Source organism: Pelophylax lessonae (assembly GCF_965119305.1).
Source record: "Pelophylax lessonae genome assembly, chromosome: 2".
Taxonomy (NCBI): Eukaryota; Metazoa; Chordata; class Amphibia; order Anura; family Ranidae; genus Pelophylax; species Pelophylax lessonae.
In genome coordinates this window covers 424,943,815-424,970,899 of record NC_138769.1, presented here as the reverse complement: position 1 = coordinate 424,970,899, position 27,085 = coordinate 424,943,815, and the positions used below count along the sequence as shown (strand labels likewise).

Here is a 27,085-nt window from a genome sequence, read left to right as displayed (position 1 = left end):
GACCACTGCAAATCTACGAAGACCTGGCCGTCCCTCTAAACTTTCAGCTTATACAAGGAGAAGACTGATCAGAGATGCATCAAGAGGCCCATGATCACTCTGGATGAACTGCAGAGATCTACAGCTGAGGTGGGAGACTGTCCATAGGACAACAATCAGTCGTATACTGCACAAATCTGGCCTTTATGGAAGAGTGGCAAGAAGAAAGCCATTTCTTAAAGATATCCATAAAACGTGTTGTTTAAAGTTTGCCACAAGCCACCTGGGAGACGCACCAAACATGTTGAAGAAGGTGCTCTGGTCGGATGAAACCAAAATCAAACTTTTTGGCAACAATGCAAAACGTTATGTTTGGCGTAAAAGCAACACGGCTCATCACCCTGAACACACCATCCCCACTGTCAAACATGGTGGTGGCGGCATCATGGTTTGGGCCTGCTTTTCTTCAGCAGGGACAGGGAAGATTGGTAAAAATTGATGGGAAGATGGCTGGAGCCAAATACAGGACCATTCTGGAAGAAAACCTGATGGAGTCTGCAAAAGACCTGATACTGGGACAGAGATTTGTCTTCCAACAAGACAATGATCCAAAACCTAAAGCAAAATCTACAATGGAATGGTTCACAAATAAACATATCCAGGTGTTAGAATGGCCAAGTCAAAGTCCAGACCTGAATCCAATCGAGAATCTGTGGAAAGAACTGAAAACTGCTGTTAACAAACGCTCTCCATCCAACCTCACTGAGCTCAAGCTGTTTTGCGAGGAGGAATGGGCAAAAATTTCAGTCTCTCGATGTGCAAAACTGAGAGACATACCCCAAGTGACTTACAGCTGTAATCGCAGCAACAGGTGGCGCTACAAAGTATTGACTTAAGGGGGCTGAATAATTTTGCATGACCAATTTTTCCGTTTTTTTTTTATTTGTTAAAGTTTGAAATATCCAATAAATTTCATTCCACTTCATGATTGTGTCCCACTTGTTGGTTGTTCACAAAAAATTACAGTTTTATATCTTTATGCTTAAAGCCTGAAATGTGGCAAAAGATCAAAGTTCAAGGGGGGCCGAATACTTTCGCAAGGCACTGTGTGTGTGTGTGTGTGTGTGTGTATGTATGTATGTTAGGCCTGCACGATATTGGAAAGAAAATATATTGCGATATTTTTTTTATTCAAATATATATATATATATATATATATATATATATATATATATATATATATATAATGACTGAGCGGTGAGCAGCAACACAGCAAACCGATCCTTTCTGACCATACAGGGTTAATATACGTTACTGTAGGGAATGGGATTCAGTGCACACTGCAGCCTTGTACCATAGGGTTAATGTTACTGACACTGTAGGGATTGGGAAGGATGCTGGGAATGGAAATAATGAAGCATGCAGGCAGCCTTGTAAATTTTAATTGCAGATACATTGCACTGGTCAGGTTTAATATGGTAAAATCAATTACTCAGTGACAGTGTGGACTGTGGAATCGATCAGATTATTCAGTGACAGACAGTCTTTCTCACAGTGGTGGTGGTAGGAGGCTGGAGCGGTGGACTAGGAGCCGGGAAAGGATCACAGCACAGCCGCATACACTTACTCACTCGTGCACTGCAGCCCGCCCCACATGTTCACGGAGTCTCGCTCTCCGCCCTAGTTTTCTCAATGGCACATTCAGGGATGTTAGTGGTGCCGTGGCGTCGGTATCGGCTGATGTATGCCTTTCCTCCGAGTCAAATGTTGTCCAGGTTCCTCCACAGGTTAGCCTCGAACGGATGCTGGTAATTCTGGTAGCTCCAGACTGGCCGCGTCGGTCTTGGTACACGGACATTATGCAGATGGTTGTCGAACCTCCCTGGCGGCTTCCACTAAAACGATCTTCTGTCTCAGGGACCGATCTTCCATCCTGCTTTAGTTGCTGGCTTTGATGGCTTGGCTGTTGAAAGCCAAGTCTTGAGAGACAGGGGTACCCCGTCGGCTGCCATTCCTACCTTGCTAAAAGCTAGAAAAGCTTCCTCTGGAAAGATTTATAATCGCACATGGAAGGCATATTTTGCCTGGTGTGAGTCAAAAGGTCTACACCCCTGCTCCTTTTCAGTGGCAAGGGTTTTGGCCTTCCTACAGACTAAGGCGGATCACGATCAAAGGCCAATTGTCGGCCTTGGCCATCCTTTTTCAGCGCCCTTTGGCGTCTAATTCCTTGATTCGCACCTTTATTCAGGGGGTGCGTCATCTGGCTCCCCCGAGGAAGGCTCCCTTACCTCCCTGGGACCTGAATCTGGCTCTGTCCGTTTTACAACGACCTCCCTTTGAGAACATCAGAGAGATCCCTCTGCCTGTGTTGTCACAGAAAGCTGCCTTTCTAGTGGCGATCACATCTGCTCAGAGTGTCTAAGTTGGCGGCTCTGTCTTGCCGCTCCCCCTATCTGGTTGTTCATAGGGATAAAGTGGTCCTGCGACCAAATCAGTCTTACGTCCTCCGACAGTCGCCGCCTCTTCATATTCGTCACATATGGGGTATTAGACTTTGCTCCGAAGGAGTAGCTAGGCAACAGAATATGTTAACATTAAAGCTTTTAACATATCCCACCCTCAAGGGGTGGTCCCCTCAGTCAATACCCTCCTACTTCCTGCAACCATATCTCAGTTTCAATGTCTAGCTTGTCAGGAGTGGCTGGCTCTCTCTGTGCTGGGGCTTTGTGCCCCAGACTCTTTCTTCTTTTTTGATTTTTTGTTTGAGTTTTCTCTCTACCTTTACTTAGCTGTTCTTTTTGTCAGCGTTAGTTAGTTCTTCTGATGAAGAGGATCATGCGGGCTGGGTCTCGGGCTGATCCCCCTGGTCGCAGGTCGTGGGTCAGTGGCTTCCCAGCCTGCCATCGAGCGTTCAGCCAGGTAACGCTCCTGGCACAGTGAACGACCCATCCCTGTTCGGTGCAGGGATGATTGGTGAGGTGGCTACCTCACTGGACGCTGTGCGGTTTCTTAACCCCCATTCTGTGCGTCTTGTATGCGACTCTCCCTGCCTCATGTGCAGCGGCTTGTTCGCCTGTGCGGGTCCCCCACGCCATTGTGAGGTAAGTGTATCTATGTGGGGACCTGTCTGTCTGGGGGGGTGTCAGTCTGGGACTGTGTAACCTGCCTCTGTTCTCACTGTTTGTCTCCCTATCTCTCGGCTGCATGCTGTGGGCTGCAAGGTGGGGGGGGGGAGCTGTGTGACACTGTGTGTGTCAGCCTTGTCAGTGTGAGAAGCTGTGTGCTGTGGGGCATGTTTTGTGGCATGTTTGGGCACTATACAGCGATCGCTGCGGCGATCTAACATGTTTTTTTATACATGGATAACATGTGTGCATTACTCTACTGTGGAGCGGCGGTTTCGGCGCCAAACGGCGCCATTTTGCCTACACTCGCTCCGGCCGCATGGTCTACATGCATGGCGGCCATTTTCTTGTAGCCTCCCATAGGCTTTAATAGAGCGCCCTGGCCGCATCACTTCCTCTTCTCCAGGATACACCGATCGAGGCAGCGGCAAGGGTCTCCTCAGGTTATATCCTTCTTATCCATTGCCTGTGTCAGTTTTATTGTCCCTGTGGGGGTCTCATTGTGCTTGTGTGTGGTGCGGTGGGCTGCGCTCGCCGCGCTTGTTAAAGAGGCAGTTAACCCTTTATTATCCGGCATTTGATATTGGGGCAATGGATTTTCAGGAGGGCAAATTTCCTACCGCCTTGGTGGAAAGCCAGGGGACCGCTGTTTCCCCCCCAGGGGGGGATTTAGCCACTATTGTGGCTGGCCTTGCTGCTCAGGTGCAGATGCTGGTGGCTGCTCAATCTACTAAGAGACCCAGAGTTTCTCTTTCCTCTGATTCTGAGGGTGAAGGTGATGGGGCTGTTATGGCGGGGGCCTCCTTATCGGGGTCCCGCTCCTCCCTTGATCTAGTGGGGTCCGAGGTGGAGGCTGAAGTTGAAGGGGTTGATAATTCTCCCCCTGGCTCGCCTGAAGAGCTTGCACTCATGGATGAATTGATTGCTTCCATAAAACAAACGCTGCGTTTGCAGGATGAAGTGTGTCCCCCCGCTGCCTTGGCGGCTTAGGGGACGCAGAGAAAACGCAGGACGCCGCAGGTTTTTCCCTGCAATGATGATTTTCAGCGCGCTGTTAAGGAACAATGGCGCAATCTAAGCAAACCTTTTGCTGTACCAAGTAGGTTCAAGCTGCGTTATCCTTTCTCGCCTTCCACTGATGAAAGGTGGTGTGTGCCACCCCCAGTGGATCACGCAATTGGGGTTTTAAACAAATCCACTGCGATTCCTGCAGAGGATTCCCCTGTGTTCCGTGATGCCACGGATAGGAGATTGGAGTCTCTTACCCGTCATACTTATTCTGTTACGGGTTCTATGCTTAAGGCTCTGTTTGCCTCTCTCATGGCGGCCCAGGCTGTCGCAAGTTGGACGCAGATGCTTAGGCGCGTCCTAGTGGCCGATTCGGCCTCGCCGGCGACCCTGGATATGGTGGATCAAATCCACCAGGGTGTCATGTATCTGTGTGATGCGGACTTGGACTTGGTCCCGTTGGCTGCACGTGTGCACAGCGTGGCGGTGTTATCTCGCCGCCTGGTTTGGTTGAAATGTTGGTCGGTGGACCAATCTTCACGTAAGACCTTAGCCAATCTGCCTTATGATGGGTCTCGTCTTTTTGGGGAGTCATTGGATGTGTTGATTAAGGGGATCACCGGAGGTAAGAGCACTCTCTTGCCCCATTTCCCCAAGGCTAAGGGGGCTTCTGGGAAGAAGCATGCTAATTTTCGGCCCCCTCAGGGGTCCTTTCGTGCCTTTCGGTCGCACTACAAGGGCAAACCGTTCAAAGGTCAAGGCTCTCAGAAGAAGCCCTGGTCTGGGAAACAGAAGTCCGGTCAATCCGGATCCGCAGCCCATAACAGTGCGGCCTGAAGGGGCGCCCTCACCCAGTTTTGGGGTGGGGGGACGCTTGCTCGGTTTTCTTCAACCCTGGTTGGCCCGCGTGCGGGACAGATGGGTTCAGGAGATCGTTCGATCTGGTTACAAGATCGAGTTTCTCTCTCGGCCGGAGAGCAGATTTTTTCCCTCAAATCTTCAACTGTCTCCAGAGCGTTTTACGGGACCTGCACCTGGCGGTGCGGGACCTGAGGGCTCAGGGAGTGGTGGTTCCGGTGCCTCATCGGGACAGATTTTGGGGGTTTTATTCCAATCTGTTCACCGTGCCCAGGAAGGAGGGCAAGGTTCGTCCAATTCTGGACTTGAAGGCTCTGAACCGCTCTGTGCGGGTTCGCAAGTTCCGCATGGAATCCCTGCGGTCGGTGGTGGCTGCCCTGGTTCCGGGGGAATTCATGGCCTCCATCGATTTGAAGGATGCGTATCTTCACATCCCCATTTTCGAGGGTCACCAGAGGTACCTTTGATTCGCCATTGCGGAGGATCACTACCAGTTCGTGGCGTTGCCCTTTGGTCTCGCCTCGGCTCCGCGGGTCTTCACCAAGGTGCTTGCACCGGTTCTGGCATTATTGAGGGCCCAGGGCATTTCTGTCCTGGGGTATCTGGAAGACATTCTGGTTCGGTCTGCGACCAGCCAGGGTCTGGAGAAGGACCTGTCTGTCACGATGCAAACTCTGCAGGAGTTTGGTTGGACGATAAATTTTCCAAAGTTGACACTGAGTCCGTCGGTTCGTCTTCCCTACCTGGGAATGATCCTGGACTCGGTGCAGGCGAAGGTCTTCCTGCCGGAAGACAAACTCAGAACTCTTCAGGAGGAAGTCAGGTCCCTCAGGGACGTTCCGCACTCGTCTCTGCGGACGTGCATGAGATGTCTGGGATTGATGGTCTCGGCCTTCGAGGCGATTCCCTTCGCCCAGTTTCACACGCGGGGTCTCCAAGCGGAGATCCTGTCCATGTGGGACGGGCGACCTCAATCTCTGGATCTTCAAATCTCGTTGAGTCATCGCACCAGAAGAGACCTTCTGTGGTGGCTCCAGTCCCCGATGGTGTCCGGGGGCAAGTCGTTTCGTCCGATCTCGTGGACGGTAATCACCACGGATGCCAGCCTGTCGGGCTGGGGTGGTGTTCTGGGCGTTCTGTCCGCCCAGGGGACTTGGTCGGAGGGGGAGTCCTCCCTTCCGATCACCATTCTGGAATTGCGTGCGATAAATCTGTCTTCATCACTGGACGGACCGGCTGCAGGGCTGCCCGGTTCGGGTGCAGACGGACAATGCCACGGCGGTGGCCTACATCAACCACCAAGGGGGCACCAGGAGTGCCCGAGCGGCTCGAGAAGTGGCCGACATTCTGTCTTGGGCCGAGACTCATGTCTCGGCGATAACGGCGGTGCACATTCCGGGGGTGGAGAACTGGCAGGCGGACTATCTGAGTCGCCAGACCCTGGATCAGGGGGAATGGTCTCTCCACCCGGCTGTCTTCCAGATGTTGTGCGCGAAGTGGGGTCTTCCAGATGTGGACCTGTTCGTGTCTCGTCTCAACTACAAGGTTCGTAGCAAGGACGCGCGACCCTCGGGCAGACGCGTCGGACGCGTTAGTGGCCCCGTGGCATCAGTACAAGCTGGTGTACGCGTTTCCACCGATTCAGTTGCTGTCCAGGTTCCTTCGCAGGTTACACTCGGAACGCAGCACGGTGATTCTTGTGGCACCGGACTGGCCTCGCCGGTCCTGGTACGCAGACCTCGTGAATCTGGCGGTCGACGCCCCGTGGCGTCTGCCTCTTCGAGACGATCTCCTGCCTCAAGGGCCGATATACCATCCTGCTTTACAGTCGCTGGCTTTGACGGCCTGGCTGTTGAGACCTAGGTCCTGAAGGAGAAGGGCCTCTCCCCAGAGGTCGTTCATACCTTGATCAACGCGAGGAAGTCTTCCTCGGGGAAGGTTTATTACCGTACTTGGAAGGCCTATTTTGCCTGGTGTGAGTCCAGGGGGTTTTCACCCCGCACGTACTCTGTTTCCCAAGTGCTGTCCTTCCTTCAAACAGGTGTCGATCAGCGTTTGGCGCTGGCTACGATAAAGGGTCAGGTGTCTGCGCTGGCCGTTCTGTTTCAACGTCCCATGGCTTCCAACTCCTTGGTTGGCACTTTTGTTCAGGGAGTGCGGCATCTGGTTCCTCCTAGCAGGGATCCTCTGCCCCCTTGGGACTTGAATCTCGTTCTATCTGTGTTACAACGTGCTCCTTTTGAACAGATCAGGGAGATCTCGTTGTCTATGTTGTCCAAAAAGGTCGCCTTTTTGGTTGCGATCACTTCGGCTCGCAGAGTGTCAGAGCTGGCGGCTTTGTCCTGCAAGTCTCCGTATCTGGTTGTTCATTTGGATAAGGTGGTCTTGCGACCTAATCCTTTTCTTCCGAAGCGAGTTTCGGAATTCCATCTTAATGAAGATATTGTCTTGCCTTCGCTGTGCGCGAAGCCTAAACATCCAAAGGAGGTGAGACTACATTCTTTGGATGTTGTTCGGGCGATAAGGGTTTACCTTAAATCGACTGAGTCCTTTCGAAAGATGGACTCCTTGTTTGTTCTTCCAGAGGGTCCTCGGAAGGGCATGGCGGCGTCGGCCTCTACCATCGCCAAATGGATCAGGCAGACCATTGAACAGGCCTATGCTTTGCAGGGGAAGGTTCCCCCTGTGCCTATGAAGGCGCACTCTACTAGATCTCTGAGTACGTCTTGGGCCTGTCGTCATGGGGCTTCTGTAGCCCAGGTGTGTAAGGCGGCGACCTGGTCGACCGTGCACACTTTCACAAAATTCTACAAAGTAGATGTTCAGGCATCGGCGGATGCTTCCTTTGGCCGCAAGGTTCTTAGTGCGGCAATTCCCTAGGGTCCCTTGTTGGGGACCTCTGGCTGTTGGGATAAGTTTTTTATCCCCTGGTTATTTGTCTTTTCCTGGGTTGTTGCTCCTGTTGAGCAATTATTTTTCCTGTAGCCCAGCTGGTTTCCTTCCTTTGGTAAGGTTCCTTTCTTTGATGCGGAGACTGCGTTGCCTTTCGGCGCAGATGCGTTTCCCACCCCTCATGTTTGCACTGCTTTGGGACGTCCCCATATGTGACGAATATGAAGAGGCGGCGACTGTCGTAGGACGTAAGAGAAAACGGAATTTTTGTAAAATCTTACCTGTAGAATTCCTTTCTCTGAGTCCTCCGACAGTCGCCGCCCCCGCCCCTCTTTTGGGGTTTGGTTGTATACTCTACTGCTATTCCACTGAAACTGAGATATGGTTGCAGGAAGTAGGAGGGTATTGACTGAGGGGACCACCCCTTGAGGGTGGGATATGTTAAAAGCTTTAATGTTAACATATTCTGTTGCCTAGCTACTCCTTCGGAGCAAAGTCTAATACCCCATATGTGACGAATATGAAGAGGCGGCGACTGTCGGAGGACTCAGAGAAAGGGATTTTACAAAAATTCCGTTTTTTTCTTCCTAAGGTGGTTTCAGCCTACCACCTCAATGAGGATATTGTGTTGCCTTCGCTTTGTGCAAAGCCTAAGCATCCGAAGGAATTTGCCTTGCATTCCTTGGACGTGGTCCGGGCGATCAAGGTTTACCTTTCCGCCACAGACTCTTTCCGGAAGTCGGATTGTCGGTTTGTCCTTCCTGAAGGACCTCGGAAGGGTACAGCGGCGTCTGCGGCAACCATTTCAAATGGATCAGACAGACGATTGTGCAGGCATATTTGATTAAGGGTCGGGTTCCTCCCTTCCCTTTTTAAGGCGCACTCCACTAGAGCGGTTTGTGCGTCTTGGGCTTTTCGCAACCAGGCGTCGGTGGCTCAGGTGTTCAAAGTAGCGAACCTGGTTGTCTGTACACACTTTTTCTAAGTTTTACAAACTTGATGTGCTGGCATCCTCGGATGCTTCTTTTGGCTGCAAGGTTTTGAGTGTGGCAGTGGTTTAGAGACATTTTTTTTTATTTTATTTTTTTAATGTCTTAGTCATGGGGTTTATTTCATTTTTTTACCTGGGTTGGCTCCTGTTGAGCTTTACTTACCCCACTGGTTCAGTTCAGTTTTTTTCTCTGACCTGGGTGCTGCGTTGCCTATTTTAAGGTTGCATCTTCCCACCCCTCACATCTGCACTGCTATGGGATGTCCCAATCGTGAAGATTGTATGAATGGGTGGCGACTGTTGGAGGACTCAGAATTTTACAGTAAGATTTTACAAAAATTCTATTTTTTCCTGTGAGATCTTCAAGCGATTATGGCGGGCTGGATCTCTATCTGAGCATGCAGACGTTAGCTCCGCCCTGGGTCAGCCGCGACATAGTCCCACTGGACGGGTACTGGCCCCTGTGAGTTAAATGTCTCGCCAGGACGCACACGACCGGGTCTAGGCTTATGTCGCAGCGTTGCTATTTGGCCAACAGCCCCCCACTTCGGAGGCGTGGGGTCCTGTCAGGAGATGGAGCCCACCTGTGTTTCCTGGTATGGTGAGTAAACGTCCCCCTCTCCCTGGTGGATTTTGGGGTGGATATGTGCCCTCTCCCTGGGATGGTCGAACCCTCACACTCCTGGGTTTCCCTCTATCCTCTCCCTCCCTCCACGTGGGGGCCTACCTGGGGCTGGGATTGAGACTTCTTTTTTGCAGGCCGCATGGGGGGCCAGGAGTGTGCCGTCCGTGGTGAGGTTTTCTGTAGATGGGCTGTTGTGTGGGAGGCGCCATTTTTATGGTAGTTTCTGTCTATGGTGGTGGCCATCTTGGTACACCCATTTTCGGCCATTTTACGGTGGATTTCTTGCTGTGAAGGCTGGTGGGTGGGCCTGGAGGCGTTTTTGGTGGGAGGGGCCCCCCCTCTTCACCCCGGGCAGTTTCCTGGCTCATTTCCTTTTATGAGCGCTTTCCCTATATACTGGAGATTTCTCCCTATATACTGGAAGATTGTCACCACGGATACAAGTCTGTCCGGGGGGGTCCTCAATCAGTACTCGGCTCAGGGAGTCTGGTCCCTGGAAGAATCTCGATTGCCGATCAATGTCCTGGAGCTGAGTGCGATCTGGCTTTAACTGGCGCGCTGGACCGAACGTCTGGAGGGGTTGTCCAGTGCGCATTCAATCGGACAATGCCACAGCCGTGGCTTATGTCAATCACCCTGGAAGTGGCAAGCATTCTATGTTGGGCGGAGCGCTATGTTCCAGCTCTCTCCGCTGTCCACATTCCGGGAGTGGAAAATTGGCAGGCAGATTACCTCAGCCGCCAGACCTTAGATGCAGGGTAGTGGTCCCTGCATCTGGAGGTGTTTCAGCAGTTGTGCCTTCGCTGGGGCCCTCTGGACGTGGATCTGTTGACTTCACGCATCAACAGGAAGGTACAGAGGTTTGTGTCCCGCTCTCAGGACCTTCTGGCAGATGTGCTGGTGGCCCCCTGGGGCCAGTACTGGCTGATGTATGCCTTTCCTCTTAAGTTGCTACCAAGACTTCTTCGCAGGATAGAGGCGGAAAGAATTGCAGTCATTCTTGTGGCTCCGGACTGGCCTCGTCGCGCTTGGTACGCCAACCTGGTCAGGCTTGACACAGATGCCCTGTGGAGACTTCCTCCCAATGGAGGATCTACTGTCTCAGGGGCCAATCTTTCATCCTGCTTTACAGTTGCTGGCTTTGACAGCTTGGCTGTTGAAAGCCAGGTCCTGAAGGACAGAGGATTGTCTGCTCCAGTGATTCCCATTCTCCTAAAAGCTAGGAAGGCGACTTCCTGGAAAATTTATTATCGTACGTGGAAGTCGTACATTGCGTGGTGTGAGTCCCTTGGGACCAACTCTCGCTCCCATTCGGTGGCTCAGATCTTGGCTTTCCTTCGATGAGTTAATCATAAGTTGGCCTTGAGTACTATCAAGGGTTAAGTCTCAGCCTTGGCTGTTTTCTTCCAGAGGCCATCGGCCGCCCATTCCCTGGTGCGTAGCTTCATCCAGGGGGTGCAGCACTTGGTACCTCCGGTGCGACCTCTGCTACTGCCTCGGGACCTAAATTTGGTGCTGTCGGTTCTCCAGAGGCCTATTGAGAATATTCGGGAGGTTCTCCTGCTTACCTTGTCTCAGAAGGTAGCTTTCTTGGTGGCTATCACCTCTGCGCGCAGGGTGTCGGAGTTGGCGGCGGCGTCCTGTCGTTCTCCATATCTGGTGGTCGACAGGGACAAGGTGGTACTTCGGCCGGATCTGTCCTTCCTGCCGAAGGTGGTTTCCAGTTTCCACTTGAATGAGGACATTGTGTTACCTTCCTTGTGCTCTAAGCCAAAAACATCCTAAGGAATTTGCTCTGCATACCCTGGATGTTTGGGCGACCAGGGTGTATTTGGTGCCTACGGAGTCTTTTTGCAAGTCTAGCTCGCTCTTCGTGTTTACGGATGGCCCTAAGAAAGGGCTACCTGCGTCTGCTGCGACTATTTCCAGATGGATCACACACAGTGGTGCAGACTTATTCCATTAAGGGTCAGGTTCCACCTTTCCCAGTCAAGGCGCATTCTACTCGGGCGCTTAGTGCTTCCTGGGCTTTTGGCCATCAGGCGTCTGTGCTTCAGGTGTGCAAGGCGGCGACCTGGTTGTTCACACCTTTAACAAATTTTATAAGGTGGATGTGCTGGCATCTGCGAATGCCTCCTTTGGCCGCAAGGTTTTGCAGGCTGCAGTTTAGAGGGCCCCTTGGCTTTCCTTGAGGGTGTTTTTTGTTTTTCAGGTGGACCTCGTCTGGTTGTTCTGATGAGTCCTGTGTTTCCTGGTTGGCCATGTTGGCCTTGGGACAGGTTTTCTGCTGTTCCCCCCTCATTTAGATACTGCTTTGACATGTCCCTACTGATATGCATCAGGGGACTGCGTCTGTCAATGAACGATAGAGAACTGGATTTTTGACTTGCCATAAAATCCTTTTGTCATAGGTTCATTGACGGACGCAGTACCCGTCCCTCTATTTATTTTTTTTGAGTGGGTTGGTGTGCTTTTCTCTGACCCTGCTTGGATACAAAACTGACATCCTTTGCAGGAAGAGAGAGGGTATACCCCCTGGGACTGCCCATAGGCATAGCCAGAAATTCTTTCTGCGTAGTGTCCTACTCCTGTAGGGGTGGTATTACCCTACTGATATGCATTAGAGGACTGCGTCCGTCTATGAACCTAAGCGAGAAGGATTTTCCGGTAAGTCAAAAATCCAGTTTTTACAACTGAGGGAGCAGGGGTAGGGTAGGGCCTTTAACAGCTGTGAACTGATTGTTTCCTTTAGGGTGGAGCCTCATCTCATGTGCTGCCATCCTGGAAGGTTCGTAGAAACACACTTGTCTAACGGTGTGTTTTTTTTTTTTTGTTTTTTTTATTTTGTTTGTTTTTTTTCTACGAGTACCTATATTAGAAAAAAACAAAACGCAACCAAAAAAAAAAACCTGTCCATTAAGCCTTAAAGTCTTTATGCTGTGCTGCTCCCAATTGGTTGTTTTTTTTTTTTTTTTTTTTTTTTTTCGTTTCTGTGCATTGTCTTCTCTAAGGCACTATGTAACCTGAAGATTTGGGAAGCTTTTCCAAAGGCTTCCTATACCTCTTCTTTTTTTTTTTTTTTTATTCTGCTCGCTGCTGATCAGATACTGACCGTATGCAGCAAATAGCACTCCCTACAAGGGTATGTGTACAAAGACTGTTTACTGTAGCAAGAGTCTGGAAGCCTGACATCCTGCTACTTACAGTCATGGAGTGCAGGAAAAAGCTGTGATTTAGGAAGTGTAAAGAAAAGAAGTACATTAGAACATCCCAAAAGCCATTCAGTATGAAAATACATACAATTATACAAAGTAACTGTCCCAATGTATTCTAAAACTGGTAACTAATGCACAAATACATATACAGTATCTCACAGAAGTGAATACACTTCTCACATTTTTGTAAATATTTTATTATATATCTTTTCATGTGAGAATACTGAAGAAATCACACTTCGCTACAATTGACAATACTAAAGAAATCACACTTCGCTACATTGTAAAGTAGTGTGTACAGCTTGTATACCAGTGTAAATTTTCTGTCCTTTCAAAATAACTCAACACACAGCCATTAGTGTCTAAACCGCTGGCATCAAAAGTGAGTACGCCCCCTAAGTGAAAATGTCCAAATTGAACCCAATTAGCCAATTTCCCTCCCCCCGGTGTCATGTGACTCATTAGTGTTACAAGGTCTCAGGTGTGAATTTTGGTGTTATCGTTCTTACTGGTTACTGGAAGTTCAACATGGCACCTCATGGCAAAAAAACTGAGGATCTGAGAGAAAAAAAAAAAAAAAACTGAGCTGTAGCACGATGACCAAGACCATACAGCAGTTTAACAGGACAGGTTCCACTCAGAACGGGCCTCGCCTTGGTCGACCAAAGAAGTTGAATGCACATGCTCAGCATCATATCCAGGGGTTGTCTTTGGGAAAATAGACATATGAGTGCTGCAAGCTTTGCTTCAGAGGTTGAAGGGGTGGGGGGGGGGGTCAGTCTGTCAGTGCTCAGACCATATGCCGCACACTGCATCAAATTGGTCTGCATGGCTGTCTTCCCAGAGGAAAGCCTCTTCTAAAGATGATGCACAAGACAGCCTGCAGACAGTTTGCTGAAGACAAGCTGACTAAGGACATGGATTACTGGAACTATGTCCTGGGGTCTGATGAGACCAAGATAAGCTTTTGGTTCAGATGGTGTCAAGCGTGTGTGGCAGCAACCAGGTGAGGAATACAAAGACAAGTGTCTTGCCTACAGTCAAGCGTGTTATGGTCTGGGACTGCATGAGTGCTGCCAGCACTTGGGAGTTAGTTCATTGAGGGAACCATGAATGCCAACATGTACTGAGACAGTGAAGCAGAGCATGATCCCCCCTCCCTTCAGAGACTGGACCACAGGGCAGTATTACAACATAACGACCCCAAACACCTCCAAGATGACCACTGCCTTGCTAAAGAATCTGAGGGAAAAGGTGATGGACTGGCCAAGCATGTCTCCAGACCTAAACCCTATTGAGCATCTGGGACATCTTGAAACATAAGGTGGGGGAGCGCAAGGTCATCCACCAGCTCCGTGATGTTGTCATGAAGGAGTTGAAAAGGACTCTAGTGGCAATCTGTGAAACTCTGGTGAACTTTATGCCCAAGAGGGTTAAGGCAGTGCTGGAAAATCATGGTGGTCATAAAAAATATTGACACTTTGGGCCCAGTTTGGACATTGTAACTTAGGCATGTACTCACTTTTGTTGCCAGCTGTTTAGACAATAATGGATGTGTGTTATTTTGAGGGGACAGCAAATTTACACTGTTATACAAGCTATACGCTCACTACTTTACATTGTAGCAAAGTGTCATTTCTTCAGTGTTGTCACATGAAATATAATAAAATATTTACAAAAATGTGAGGGATGCTGGAAGGCGCCAGTCCTTAATATTGTGATGGTTAGCCCCGGTTCACATTTGTGTGAGATGCGGTGAACGCTGCGAATATGCAGCGTGATATCGCATCCGCACCTCTGGCAGTTCACACTGCCATATGCGATACGCTGGGGGTGTCAATACGCAGGGGGTGTCAATTAAGTTAACGATCCTCAAGTTCGCACAATCGGATCGCAATGGTGTAAACCACTATGTGATCCGATTCTGCTGCAGATAAAAAAGTCAGGTCCGTGTTTAGCGCCGATGCAGTGCGAATTCAGCCATACAAAGTGCACGGCTGATTTTTGCACTGCATGGAGATCGCATGTCATTTAGGAGCAGTGCGCTCCGAATTACATACGATCTCCGTGATCCCACTAATATGAGCTGGGGCTTAAACCTAAAATATCCTGGATCATGGTTAGGGAAAAATGGACTAGTATTCGTAGAGACACTCATAAAGTTTAAGAAGGTGTGGAACTCGTGGGTGGCACTCGTGGGGGGCTTATCTCCAGAACGCGGGGAGGTATGCTATATTTGCATTGGGGGACGGGCTCTTACTTGCTCTTCTCTTTTTTTTTTTTTTTTTTCCTGTGTTTTTTTTTTTTTTTTTTCCTTCCATTTTTCCTTTCCTCTTTCTCTTCTGCTCTATTAGCTTTGCTCTCTGTTTGATCGGGACAACCCGAAAATGCCTTGGATGCTTTATTTTACAGTTCATGTTCTCCCATGACTGTTGCTAGTGATCGCTACTTTGAACCCACTTGTTTGACACAAGCTGTTATATATTGGGATGGCTGTGCATATGTATGGGACACTCTTGGATGTCATTGACGTGTTTGTACAATGTTGCCATAACCTTTTTAATTTGCTTGTTGGATGTTCCGACTTTTATTATGTTGTGTTTTTTTTTTTTTTTTTTTTTTTTTAAATCGCTTACCCTCGGTTCTCAGCTGCATGAAGAGCTGAGAGAGCTAGGGAAGGAGACACTGCAGAGCACTGGTCTTCCCAGTGAATAGCTGTGCATGGAAGGCATGTAAGCACAAGTCTGGTAATTGGAGGGGAGCAGACAGAGTTCCCAGCACAGCTAGAAAGTTGACTGTGCTTCGCTCTCCTACCTAATGTGGCACGTTTTTAATAGGATAGAGGGACTGGCAGGTTCACCAGGTCCTTCACACTAAGGAAGCAATACAAAGCAAACTGGATCATTGTTCTTACAAGTACATGGCACAGGCACATATCAGGGAATTTTGGGTTAACTTAGTCTTTAATGACCAGCAAAGATTTTAGCTACATTTTGACTTTTTTTTTTTTTTCTTTGTTTCCCCAGGTATCTGAGAGAGCACTTTGAAAGATGGGTCTACATGTGCGCACCATAACACCCTATGCGCTACCTGGAGTGCTGGCACTCCTTGCCTGTTGGTGGTTCTTCTCACGAAAGAAAGACAAATGCAGTACAAAACCTGATCAGATACCTGCTTGTGTGGATAAGGTCGAGACAGATGTAGTAGAAGAAATGCACAGTAGTGCAGTGGCTAAACTTGTGCAGCAGGACGAAGAGGAGGAGACTGTATTGGAAGAAGACTGCACATGCTCCTTGTCTTTGGGTGCACAGGAGCATTCTTTGTACATAATGCAGTCTTGCTGCAGGGTTGAGGATGACTTGGTGAAAGAATCCCACCTACAAACTGCAAAAGTGGGCGTCTCACAGGGATTTGCTGATCAGGAAGTTGTTGAAAGTAAAAGCCCTGACCGCTCCAGGGCAAATGTGTTAGCAGAAGTCCAGGAAGTAGGGGTTTGCACATCTTCAGTTCTCAGTCAGTCGCTTGATGGAAATAAAGCTGCAAAACCTAATTCTGACACAGCTTTAAATGATGTGTGTCCAATATCCACTGAGCTACGTTGTGAATGTAGCCAGGCAGGTGATTTTCACGAGTTTCCCCTCAAAGTAATTGATGATCAACAGAGCAGGGACAATGAGGATTCTGAATTGCAAGAAATGTGCACCCAGACTGAAACACTTTTTGCCTCTGAGAATTATTTGCCGCTTAAAGAGCACGGTGTTCAGTTTTATATTAATGAAATGAACATAGTAAATACTGTGTCACCCCTACCACAGGCAGGATCTGTAGAGAGGGGTTTAGTGTCCACAGAAGTAGAACAAAATTGTTCAGCATCTTCAGAATTAATAGTACCAGCATGCCATGATCAGAATCCAATTCGGGAAATAGCCTGTGATACCCTAAATCAGCACAGCTATGACATCTGTAAACTTGAATCTGGAAAACCATGCTTACACAGTCAGGATATTACACAGTCTGATATAACCAGCACAGTTTCTGTCAAAGAGGTAGATGTACAACCCTCTGTGGCTGAAACACAGGTAGAGGATGCAGGAAGCCATGTAGTACAGTGCTGCCAGGCCTTAAATGATGAAATCGGATTAGAATATAAAGGTAATGTCGCTCTCTGTGAAACCCAGTCTTTAGAAAGCATTCTGTCTGAGCAGGTAACGCATTATAATCCTTTGGACTTGACAACCAAAACTCCTCTTGAAGCAAAATATATTTTACAGGGTGTAGAATCTGTAACAGATGAGCCCTCTGACAGTTGTGAAACATCCTCCATCACTGAAGTGGTCAGAGAGGCTAATTGTACTAATTTACTGGATGCTTTTTCCAAGTGTCTTGATAGAAATGAAGAATATGAGAATTCGTGTCCAATAGTTGATGGTTTAAAAGAAGAAAATACTAAAACATTTTTGGGAGACTATGAGGCAAAGATAGTTGAACAACTAGCCATAAACCTAATTTCAAAAGTGATTGTAGCTGCTAGACAAGAAATTTTGTCTAGCTCGGTTAGTGAGGTGTCTGATAGCAGTTGTCTTGTTCTTGATGAGAATAGGGATGTGCAAACAAGTAGTACAGAGAGTAAGCAGTTGGTTCAAGAAAGTGACGAGGATTTAGTTTCTGCAAACCTTACATTGGGTTTAATAGATTTTGACTGTACTTATGACTCTGAAATATCACAAAGTAAAGACCTTGGAAATACAGAAGTGATGAATTTCTGTCTAGAGCACCAAAGGCAAGAAAAACATGAGACACTTAATACAACGGTTTATCAGATGTCATTGGAGTCCGACTTTAGTCCAGTCCATAGAAGATTAGATTTTTTTGAGGAGTGTCAGCCTGCTTTGGAGGATTCCAGTCTTAGCGTATGCACATCTGAAGAAGGCATCAACATAGATGATCCTTTGCAAAGCACGGTGTTATCCACTCTTAGTATTGGTTATGACTCGCTGAGTTCTTCAGGGATTGAGCTATCGAGGGAAACCTTTAATGTGTCCATTGACAAACCAAAGAAGGTTACATGTGGAGAAAAAGAGGAGCTCTTCAGTAATGGAGATATAAAAAGAGGTTCTCCGGACATAAACAGCGAAGGACCCTTGACTGCTGAGTCAGATCATTCAGGAGGTGAGATTTGGTCATCACCAGTTCCTAATTTTAATAATTCCTGAAATGTTTGAATAATAAAAATGACTATAGGTTTGTGCTATCTAGTTTTTTTCAGAAACTGCAGTCAGAGGGCTAAAATTTTTAACATTGGGTTTTTATTTTAGAAGATGTTATTTCTCTTGCGTCCTCCGACAGTCGCCGCCTCTTCATATTCGTCACAATGGGGTTAATGACCTTTGCTCCGTAGGAGTAGCTAGGCAACAGAATATGTCAATATTAAGGCTTTTAACATATCCCACCCCCAGGGGGTGGTCCCCTCAGTCAATACCCTCCTACTTCCTGTATCCATACCTCAGTTTCAATGTCTAGCTTGTCAGGAGTAGCTGGATGTTTCTATGCTGGGGCATTTTCTCAGCCTTTTCTCTTTTCTTGATTTTATTTGAGTTTTTTTCTCTCTCTTAGCTGTTACTTTTGTCAGCTTTAGTTAGTTCTGATGAAGAGGATCGTGCGGGCTGGGTCTCGGGCTGGCCCCCCTGGTCGCAGGTTGTGGGTCAGTGGCTTCCCAGCCTGCCATCGAGCGTTCAGTCAGGTATTTTTCCTGGCACAATGAACGACCCATCCCTGTTCGCTGCAGGGATGCTATGGTGAGGTGGCTACCTCACTGGACGCCTTGCAGTATCGCTCCGCAGTTCTCCTGCGTCCTGGCTGCGACTCTCCCTGTCCCATGTGCAGTGGCTTGATCGCTTGTGCGGGTTCCCCACGCCATTTAAGAGGTAAGTGTATTCTGTGTGGGGACCTGTCTGTTTGGGGGGTGTCAGTCTGGGACTGTGTAACCCTGCCCCTGTTCACACTGTTGGACTCCCTATCTGTCTTAGCTGCACTCTGTGGAATGCAAGGAGGGGGGCTATACTGCACTGTCTCTGTCAGAATGTGTGCTGTCTTTTACTGTGTGACAGGCTGTGTGCTGCGGGGCATGATGTGGATCATGTTGTGCATACTTGCGGCGACCGCTGCTGCGGTCCGCCATTGTTTTTACTGTACTGCATGTGTACTGGTGTTTCACTGTGGGCGGGAGCGGCGTTTTCGGCGCCAAACGCCGCCATTTTGGCGGCGATCGCTCCGGCCTCATGCTGGCACTGCAGGCGGCCATTTTCTTGTAGCCCTCCATAGGCTTCAATAGAGCGCCCTGTATTGCATCACTTCCTCTTCTCCTGGGCGCACCGATCGAGGCAGCAGCAGCGGTGGTCTCTGCAGGTTTTATCCTCTCTGTCCTGAATCCTTGCCTGAGTGTACTTTTTCCCTGTGGGGGTCGGCTTGTGCTGGTGTGTGAGTGCGGTGGGCTGCGCTGACCGCGCTTTTAAAGGGGCAGTTACCCTTTATTCTCCTGCAAAAATTTTTTGGGGGCATGGATTCTCAGGAAAGCAAATTTCCTCTCACTTTGGTGGGAGGCCAGGGGGCTGCTGCTTCCCCCCCAGGGGGTGATTTGGCTGCTGTTGTGGCTAACCTTGCTCCTCAGGTGCAAATGCTTGTGGCTGCTAAACGGCCCAGAGTTTCAATTTCCTCTGATTCCGAGGGTGAGGGTGATGGGGCTGCTATGGCTGGGGTCTCCTTATCGGGGTACCGTTCCTCCCTGGATCTTGTGGGATCAGAAGTGGAGGCTAAGGTGGAAGGGGTTGATAATTCTCCCCCTGGCTCGTCTGAAGAGCTTGCACTCATGGATGAATTGGTTGCTTCTATCAAACAAACACTGCGTTTGCAGGATGAGCCATGTCCTCCTGCTGTTTTAGCCTCCTATGGGACGCAGCGGAAACGCAGATCTTCACAGGTTTTTCCTTGCACTGATGATTTTCAGCGCGCTGTTAGCGAACAGTGGCGCAATCTTTTGCTGTGCCAAGTAGGTTCAAGCTGCGTTATCCTTTCCCGCTACTGATGAACGTTGGTGTGTGCCACCTCCGGTGGATCACGCGGTAGCGGTTTTGAATAAGTCCACTGCGATTCCTGCTGAGGATACGCCGGTGTTCCGGGATGCCACGGACAGGAGGCTGGAGTCTCTTACCCGTCATACTTATTCGGTTACCGGTTCTATGCTCAAAGCTATTTTTGCTTCACTTATGGCAGCTCAGGCTGTCGCAAGTTGGACGCAGGTGCTTAGGCGCGTCCTGGTGGCTGACTCTGCCCCTCCAGAGACGTTGGCTATGGTGGATCAAATCCATCAGGGTGTCATTTATTTGTGTGATGCGGACTTGGATATAGTACCGTTGGCTTCACGTGTGCACAGTGTGGCGGTGTTGTCACGCCGCCTGATTTGGCTGAAGTGTTGGTCTGTGGACCAGTCTTCGCGCAAGACCTTGGCTAATCTACCCTATAACGGATCTCGCCTTTTTGGCGATTCCTTGGATACACTGATTAAAGGGATCACGGGTGGTAAGAGCACGCTCTTGCCCCAATCCCACAAGGCTAAGGCGGCTCCTGGTAAGAAGACCGCTTCTTTTCGGCCCTCTCAGGGTTCCTTTCGTGCCTTTCGGTCGCACTATAAGGGTAAGCCGTTCAAAGGCCAAGGCCCCCAGAAGAAGGCGTGGACAGATGAGCAGAAGTCCGGCCAGTCCGGATCCGCTGCCCACAACAGTGCGGCCTGAAGGGGCGCCCTCACCCGGTTCTGGGGTGGGGGGGGACGCTTGCTCGGTTTTCTTCAACCCTGGCTGGCCCGTGTTCGGGACAGGTGGGTTCAGGAAATTGTTCGATCTGGCTACAAGATCGAGTTTTTGCGGGATCTGCACCTGGCGGTGCGGGACCTGAGGGCTCAGGGAGTAGTGGTTCCGGTACCTCATCGGGACAGATTTCGGGGGTTCTATTCCAATCTGTTCACCGTGCCCAGGAAGGAGGGCAAGGTGCGTCCGATTCTGGACTTGAAGGCTCTGAACCGCTTTGTGCGGGTTCGCAAGTTCCGCATGGAATCCCTGCGGTCGGCGGTGGCTGCCCTGATTCCGGGGGAGTTCATGGCCTCCATCGACTTGAAGGATGTGTATCTTCACATCCCCATTTTCGAGGGTCACCAGAGGTACCTTCGATTCGCCATTGCGGAGGATCATTACCAATTCGTGGCGCTGCCTTTTGGGCTCGCTTCGGCTCCACGGGTGTTCACCAAAGTGCTTGCACCGGTTCTGGCTTTGTTGAGAGCCCAGGGCATCTCTGTCCTGGGGTATCTGGACGACATTCTGGTTCGGTCTGCGACCAATCAGGGTCTGGTGTCAGACCTGTCCGTCACGATGCAGACTCTGCAGGAGTTTGGTTGGACGATAAACTTTCCAAAATCGACGCTGTGCCCGTCGGTTCGTCTTCCCTACCTGGGGATGATTCTGGACTCGGTCCAGGCGAAGGTCTTCCTGCCGGGAGACAAACTCAGGTCTCTTCAGGAAGAAGTCAGGTCCCTCATGTACATTCCGTGCTCGTCCATCCGGACGTGCATGCGCTGTTTGGGATTAATGGTCTCAGCTTTCGAGGCGATTCCCTTCGCCCAGTTTCACACGCGGGGTCTCCAAGCGGAGATCCTGTCCAGGTGGGACGGGCGACCGCAATCTCTGGAACTCCAGATTTCATTGAGTCATCGCACCAGAAGGGATCTTCTGTGGTGGCTCCAGTCCCCGACTGTGTCGGGGGGCAAGTCTTTTCGTCCTCTCTCATGGACGGTGGTCACCACGGATGCCAGCCTGTCGGGCTGGGGTGGTGTTCTGGGTGTTCTGTCCGCCCAGGGAACTTGGTCGGTGGAGGAATCCTCCCTTCCGATCAACATTCTGGAACTACGAGCGATAAATCTCTGCCTTCGACGTTGGACGGACAGGCTGCAGGGCCGTCCGGTTCGGGTGCAGACTGACAATGCCACAGCGGTGGCCTACATCAACCATCAAGGGGGCACCAGGAGTGCCCGGGCGGCTCGGGAGGTGGCCGACATTCTGTCTTGGGCCGAGACACACGTCCCGGCGATAACGGCAGTTCACATTCCGGGGGTGGAGAACTGGCAAGCTGATTATCTGAGTCGCCAGACCCTGGACCAGGGGGAATGGTCACTTCACCCGGATGTCTTCCAGATGTTGTGCGCGAAGTGGTCTTCCAGATGTGGACCTGTTCGCGTCTCGTCTGAACAACAAGGTGAAAAGGTTCGTGGCACGGACACGCGATCCTCGGGCAGACGCGTCAGATGCGTTGGTAGCTCCGTGGCATCAGTACCGACTGCTGTACGCATTCCCACCGATTCAACTGCTGTCCAGGTTCCTTCGCAGGTTGAACTCGGAACCGCACACGGTGATTCTTGTGGCACCGGACTGGCCTCGCCGGTCCTGGTACGCAGACCTCGTGAATCTGGCGGTCGATGCCCTGTGACGTCTGCCTCTTCGAGAAGATCTCCTGTCTCAAGGACCGATATTCCATCCTGCTTTACGGTCGCTGGCTTTGACGGCCTGGCTGTTGAAACCGAGGTCCTGAAGGATAGGGGTCTCTCCCCTGAGGTCATTCACACTTTGATCAACGCGAGGAAGTCTTCCTCGGGGAAGGTCTATTACCGTACTTGGAAGGCCTATTTTGCCTGGTGTGAGTCCAGGGGGCATTCCCCTCGCACGTACTCGGTGTCTAGGGTGTTGTCCTTCCTTCAAACGGGTGTTGACCAGCGTTTGGCGCTGGCTACGATCAAGGGTCAGGTGTCTGCGTTGGCCGTTCTTTTTCAACGTCCTGTGGCATCTAACTCCTTGGTTAGCACTTTTGTCCAAGGGGGGCGACATCTGGTCCCTCCTAGGAGGGAACCCCTACCTCCTTGGGACTTGAATCTTCTTCTGTCCGTGTTGCAACATGCTCCCTTTGAACAGATCAGAAAGATCTCGTTGTCCAAGAAGGTTGCCTTTTTGGTGGCGATCACTTTGACTCGCCGGGTGTCGGAGCTGGCAGCTTTGTCCTGCAGGTCTCCGTATCTGGTCATTCACTTGGATAAGGTGGTCTTGCGACCTAACCCTTTTCTTCCGAAGAGGATTTCGGATTTTCACCTCAATGAGGATATTGTCCTACCTTCGCTCTGCGCGAAGCCCAAGCATCCGAAGGAGGTGGATTTGCACTCCCTGGATGATGTTTGGGCGATCAGGGTTTACCTGAAATCGACTGAATCTTTTCGCAAGTCGGATTCCTTATTTGTCCTTCCAGAGGGTCCTCGGAAGGGCATGGCGGTGTCGGCTTCTACCATCGCCAAATGGATCAGACAGACCATTGAACGGGCATATGCTTTGAAGGGAAAAGTTCCTCCTATGCCTGTGAAGGCGCACTCTACCAGATCTCCGAGTACGTCTTGGGCCTGTCATCATCGGGCCTCGGTGGCCCAGGTGTGTAAGGAGGCGACTTGGTCGTCCGTTCACACCTTCACGAAGTTCTACAAGGTGGATGTTCAGGCATCGGCTGATGCTTCCTTTGGCCGCAAGGTTCTTAGTGCGGCAGTTCCTTAGGGTCCCTTGTTTTGGGCCCTTGGCTGTTTGGGATATAATTTTATCCCTAGGTTATTTGTTTTTTCCTGGGTTGTTGCTCCTGTTGAGCAGTTTTTTTTTTTTTTTTTCCATGCTGCCCAGCTGGTTTCCTTCCTTTGGCAAGGTTCCTTTCTCTGATGTGGAGACGGCGTTGCCTTAGGCGCGGCTGCGTTTCCCACCCCTCATGTTTGCACTGCTTTGGGATGTCCCCATTGTGAAGAATATGAAGAGGCGGCGACTGTCGGAGGACGCAAGAGAAAACTGAATTTTTGTAAAATCTTACCTGTAAAATTCCTTTCTCTGAGTCCTCCGACAGTCGCCGCCCCCGCCCCTCTTTTGGGGTTTGGTTGGATACTCTACTGCTATTCCACTGAAACTGAGGTATGGATACAGGAAGTAGGAGGGTATTGACTGAGGGGACCACCCCCTGGGGGTGGGATATGTTAAAAGCCTTAATATTGACATATTCTGTTGCCTAGCTACTCCTACGGAGCAAAGGTCATTAACCCCATTGTGACGAATATGAAGAGGCGGCGACTGTCGGAGGACTCAGAGAAAGGAATTTTACAGGTAAGATTTTACAAAAATTCAGTTTTTACCAGCTATTTGCATACTGCACTAAAGATGCTCTTTCAGTAAAAATTTTCCATATTTGTCTATGCAGTGGTTTCCTTTATAAAACTAGCATGTTTTTGATTTTTCTTTTCTTTATTTTGATGTGTCTATTGAGGGTCACTGCTTATTAGATAAGCAACCTAGGGATATACTGCCGCATACAAGATAAACTGACACTAACTGTGGTCAAGCTAGACATTCTTTCACCCGGGGCAAAGACTTAGTTTGGCACCCCTTACAGTGTCAGAAGGGCAGTAGTGTCAGTAGATTTTATTTACAATTTAAAAACCTTGGGTGGGGGGGGCTTTGGTGAAATATCAGCTCTGTGCTTTGCAACTTACTGTTGACAACTGAAGCATCGTAAAATGTTTCCAATGCTTCGGTTTGTGAATGAACAGGAAGCTGCTCAGCACAGAGCTGATATTTCACCAAAGCCCATAGTGAGTGATCAGTACTTAAGGGGCCAGTGGGGGGTTGGAGAGGCACTGGGACTCATTGGGGGGTTGGAGAGGCACTGGGACTCAGTGGGGGAAAATTGGGGCCACTGCCAGTCAGTGGGGGAGGGGACACTGGAACTTAATACGTGGCTACTTAATTCATTTAGAATCTAGAAGTTAAATCATCTCCTCTCCCACTGTTCTGTTGCTCTTTCTCCAGACAGATGCAGGGACAGGCCCTGGCTTATCTGGAAGGATGCTGGGGATGCCAATGCAGTGATAGCTCAGATGGTCACTGCTGCCACTTGTAAACAAAGAGCGGAAAGCAAGACTTCCTCTACTCCTCTGCTGGGCTTTGATTGACCCATCTAATGCAGAGTCCAGTAGAGGAAGCCAGTGGTGGAAGCTTCCTTTTGCTCATGGTCGTCTTCTGCTCACTTGGCTGAGTTGTCACTGCACTGCCATCCCTCCACAGATCCCAGCCAGAGAGTTTTAAAACAGTTTCCTCTTCTTGGTGGTGGCAGAATCCCATTGAATGCAGTACCTGGGGCAAATTCTCCCCTTGCGCCCCCCCCCCCCGTAGTTTTGGCTATGCATAGAATCTAAAGGCTAGCCCCCTACAGCGTACAATCCCTCCCACGCCTGCTTATTTATGCTTTATTTCTCCTTAGAACAAATGTATTTTTTTTTATTTTTTTTCTGCTGTATATTTTACTTGAATTAGAATGTTTGGTTTTTTTTTAACTATTACTAATGGTACATTTTTTGCCAAATACTGAAAACCCTTAAAGTCTGTTAGCCATTGAGTGCAGGTTTTCCCTGTTCAGTAAATGGACAGGCCAGTATGTCTGGAGGTTCCATTTAGGGTTATCCAGATTACAGCTGTGGCTGAACTGACCATCTCTGAAGACTTGTTGGAATGTGGTTTACCGACTGTATGCGATGCAAAGCGTTATTTTCTCCTATTTTGACTGAAACAGTTTTTGCATGGGCTTTTAGTGAGGAGGGGATTAAAGATCTGCATGCCTTTCTATAGGTTATTTGCGCAAGCTGGACTGGGACTGCATGTGTGACCTTGTTACGCCCACCCTTCATGGGAGACATTCTTTTGAGTTCTTCACAGGTTGTATTCCTTTTAAAGTTGCATTGGGGGGTAAGTACTCTATGCAAAATTGATCAACAGTACAAGTCTTCACCTAATTCCGCATCAAAATGTTTGTTTTTCCCCCCATTCCCTCAGGCTCAGGGGATTCTTAACATCTGATGCAACCTAAGGGTTTCAAGCCTGCAGATAAATCTGTCACTGCATGAAGGTCTGCCCCTGCCAGTTCTTCTGAGGTAGATCTCAAATGCCTTCATTGGTTCTCAAGTTTTGGGTGGAATGTATTCAGTTATTTGCCTCCCTTCAACAAAGACTTCTTGGCATCCCTAGACTTAAAGTAGTATTTAAACCTTTTTGAAAATTGCTGCTTGGCCAACATTTACGGCCCCAGATATCTGCGACAATGTGACTCCCGTGCGCATGTGTAGGAGTGAGGTTGTTGCAGCTCAGGCATTCAATCGGCCAAAGACATGGAACCCAGAAGAACGACTGGGCAAAAAATGGAAACGCCAGGGCTTGTATTGATCACATCACAGTGCTGGAGGGCACCTTTTGACAGGTACATCTGCCAATAAGGTGTTTATAAGCTTTGCATTCTACCACATTCTGGCATAACCCACCTGGGGGCCCTCTAAAGAAAATGAGGGTTTACTACTTTAAGGGATGCATATTTACATTCCCCTTTTCCACATGTGTTTTACTTTGCTGTGAGCAACAGTCACTATAGGTTTGAGGTCCTTTTATCTGCTGGCCATGCCTCGAATCAAAGTATTCACAAGGATCACTGTGATATTTCTGGGTGTTTTTTCTTGGAGGTATTCAATCATTGGATACTTGAAGGATTTGCTTCTGCAAGAATAGACCTCTCAGGGTTTGAGCTCCAGTGTGTCAATCCCGATGCAGAGGATTTTGGATAAACTTTGAGAAGTAATCTGATTCTGTCACTTCGCTTTGAGTGCTTGGGCCTTCTGGATGTCTTTCAAGTCAAAAACTGCAGAGCCAGTTTTAGTAAATCCAATCCCAATGTTGGCCTTCCCTGTGGAGCTGCATGGTGAGATTCATGGTATTGTTCAACTTCACTCCATGACTCAACTAAATTTTCCTATGGCATGAGACAAATTCATTTATTTTTTATTTTTCTCTCTGGACATGATCTGATTTCATCCCTAACCCAAGAGGTCTTTTATGGTGGGTTCTGTCTCTGCATTGTTGGAGGGCGGAGTGTTTTCCAAAGTTGTCTTCCAGGACAGCCTCTGAGATATGGAGCTTCTCCCACCAGGGTAGTGGGAACGCATTGCCAGATCAAAGGATAAAAAGGTTCTCCAGGCCTTCACCTCAGTTTGTTTCCTCCATCCTGGAGATTACCTTTTTGCTTGTAACCTGGTGGGGAAGCAAGGCAGCTACTTGAATTTTATTTTTCTCCCAGGGTCTCTCTGGTTGGCCTGGCACAGAAGCGTTCCATGCTCTTTTTTTTTTTTTTTTTTTTCTGGTTTTTGAAGGCTAAAGTCTTAGACCTTCAGGGCAGCTGTTAAGAGTAAGCATGCGGGCTGCTCCAAAGCTAAGTTCATCCTTGGCTAAACAGTTATTTA

General features: G+C 49.2%; 1 protein-coding gene across 4 annotated transcripts in view; it reads left to right on the top strand.

Annotated features, from left to right (window-relative positions):
• AKAP1 (A-kinase anchoring protein 1) overlaps positions 1-27,085 on the top strand; it is a 156,927-nt gene that overhangs the window by 31,254 nt on the left and 98,588 nt on the right. For 3 of the 4 annotated variants that reach the window (XM_082245276.1, XM_082245277.1, XM_082245278.1), the window contains exons 2-3: positions 15,720-17,862; positions 25,431-25,547. In XM_082245276.1, coding sequence (XP_082101402.1) covers positions 15,744-17,862; positions 25,431-25,547 — 2,236 coding nt within the window. In that variant the 5' untranslated portion in view covers positions 15,720-15,743. The remainder of the gene's footprint in view (positions 1-15,719; positions 17,863-25,430; positions 25,548-27,085) is intronic. The other variant, XM_082245279.1, reaches the window with a different exon arrangement.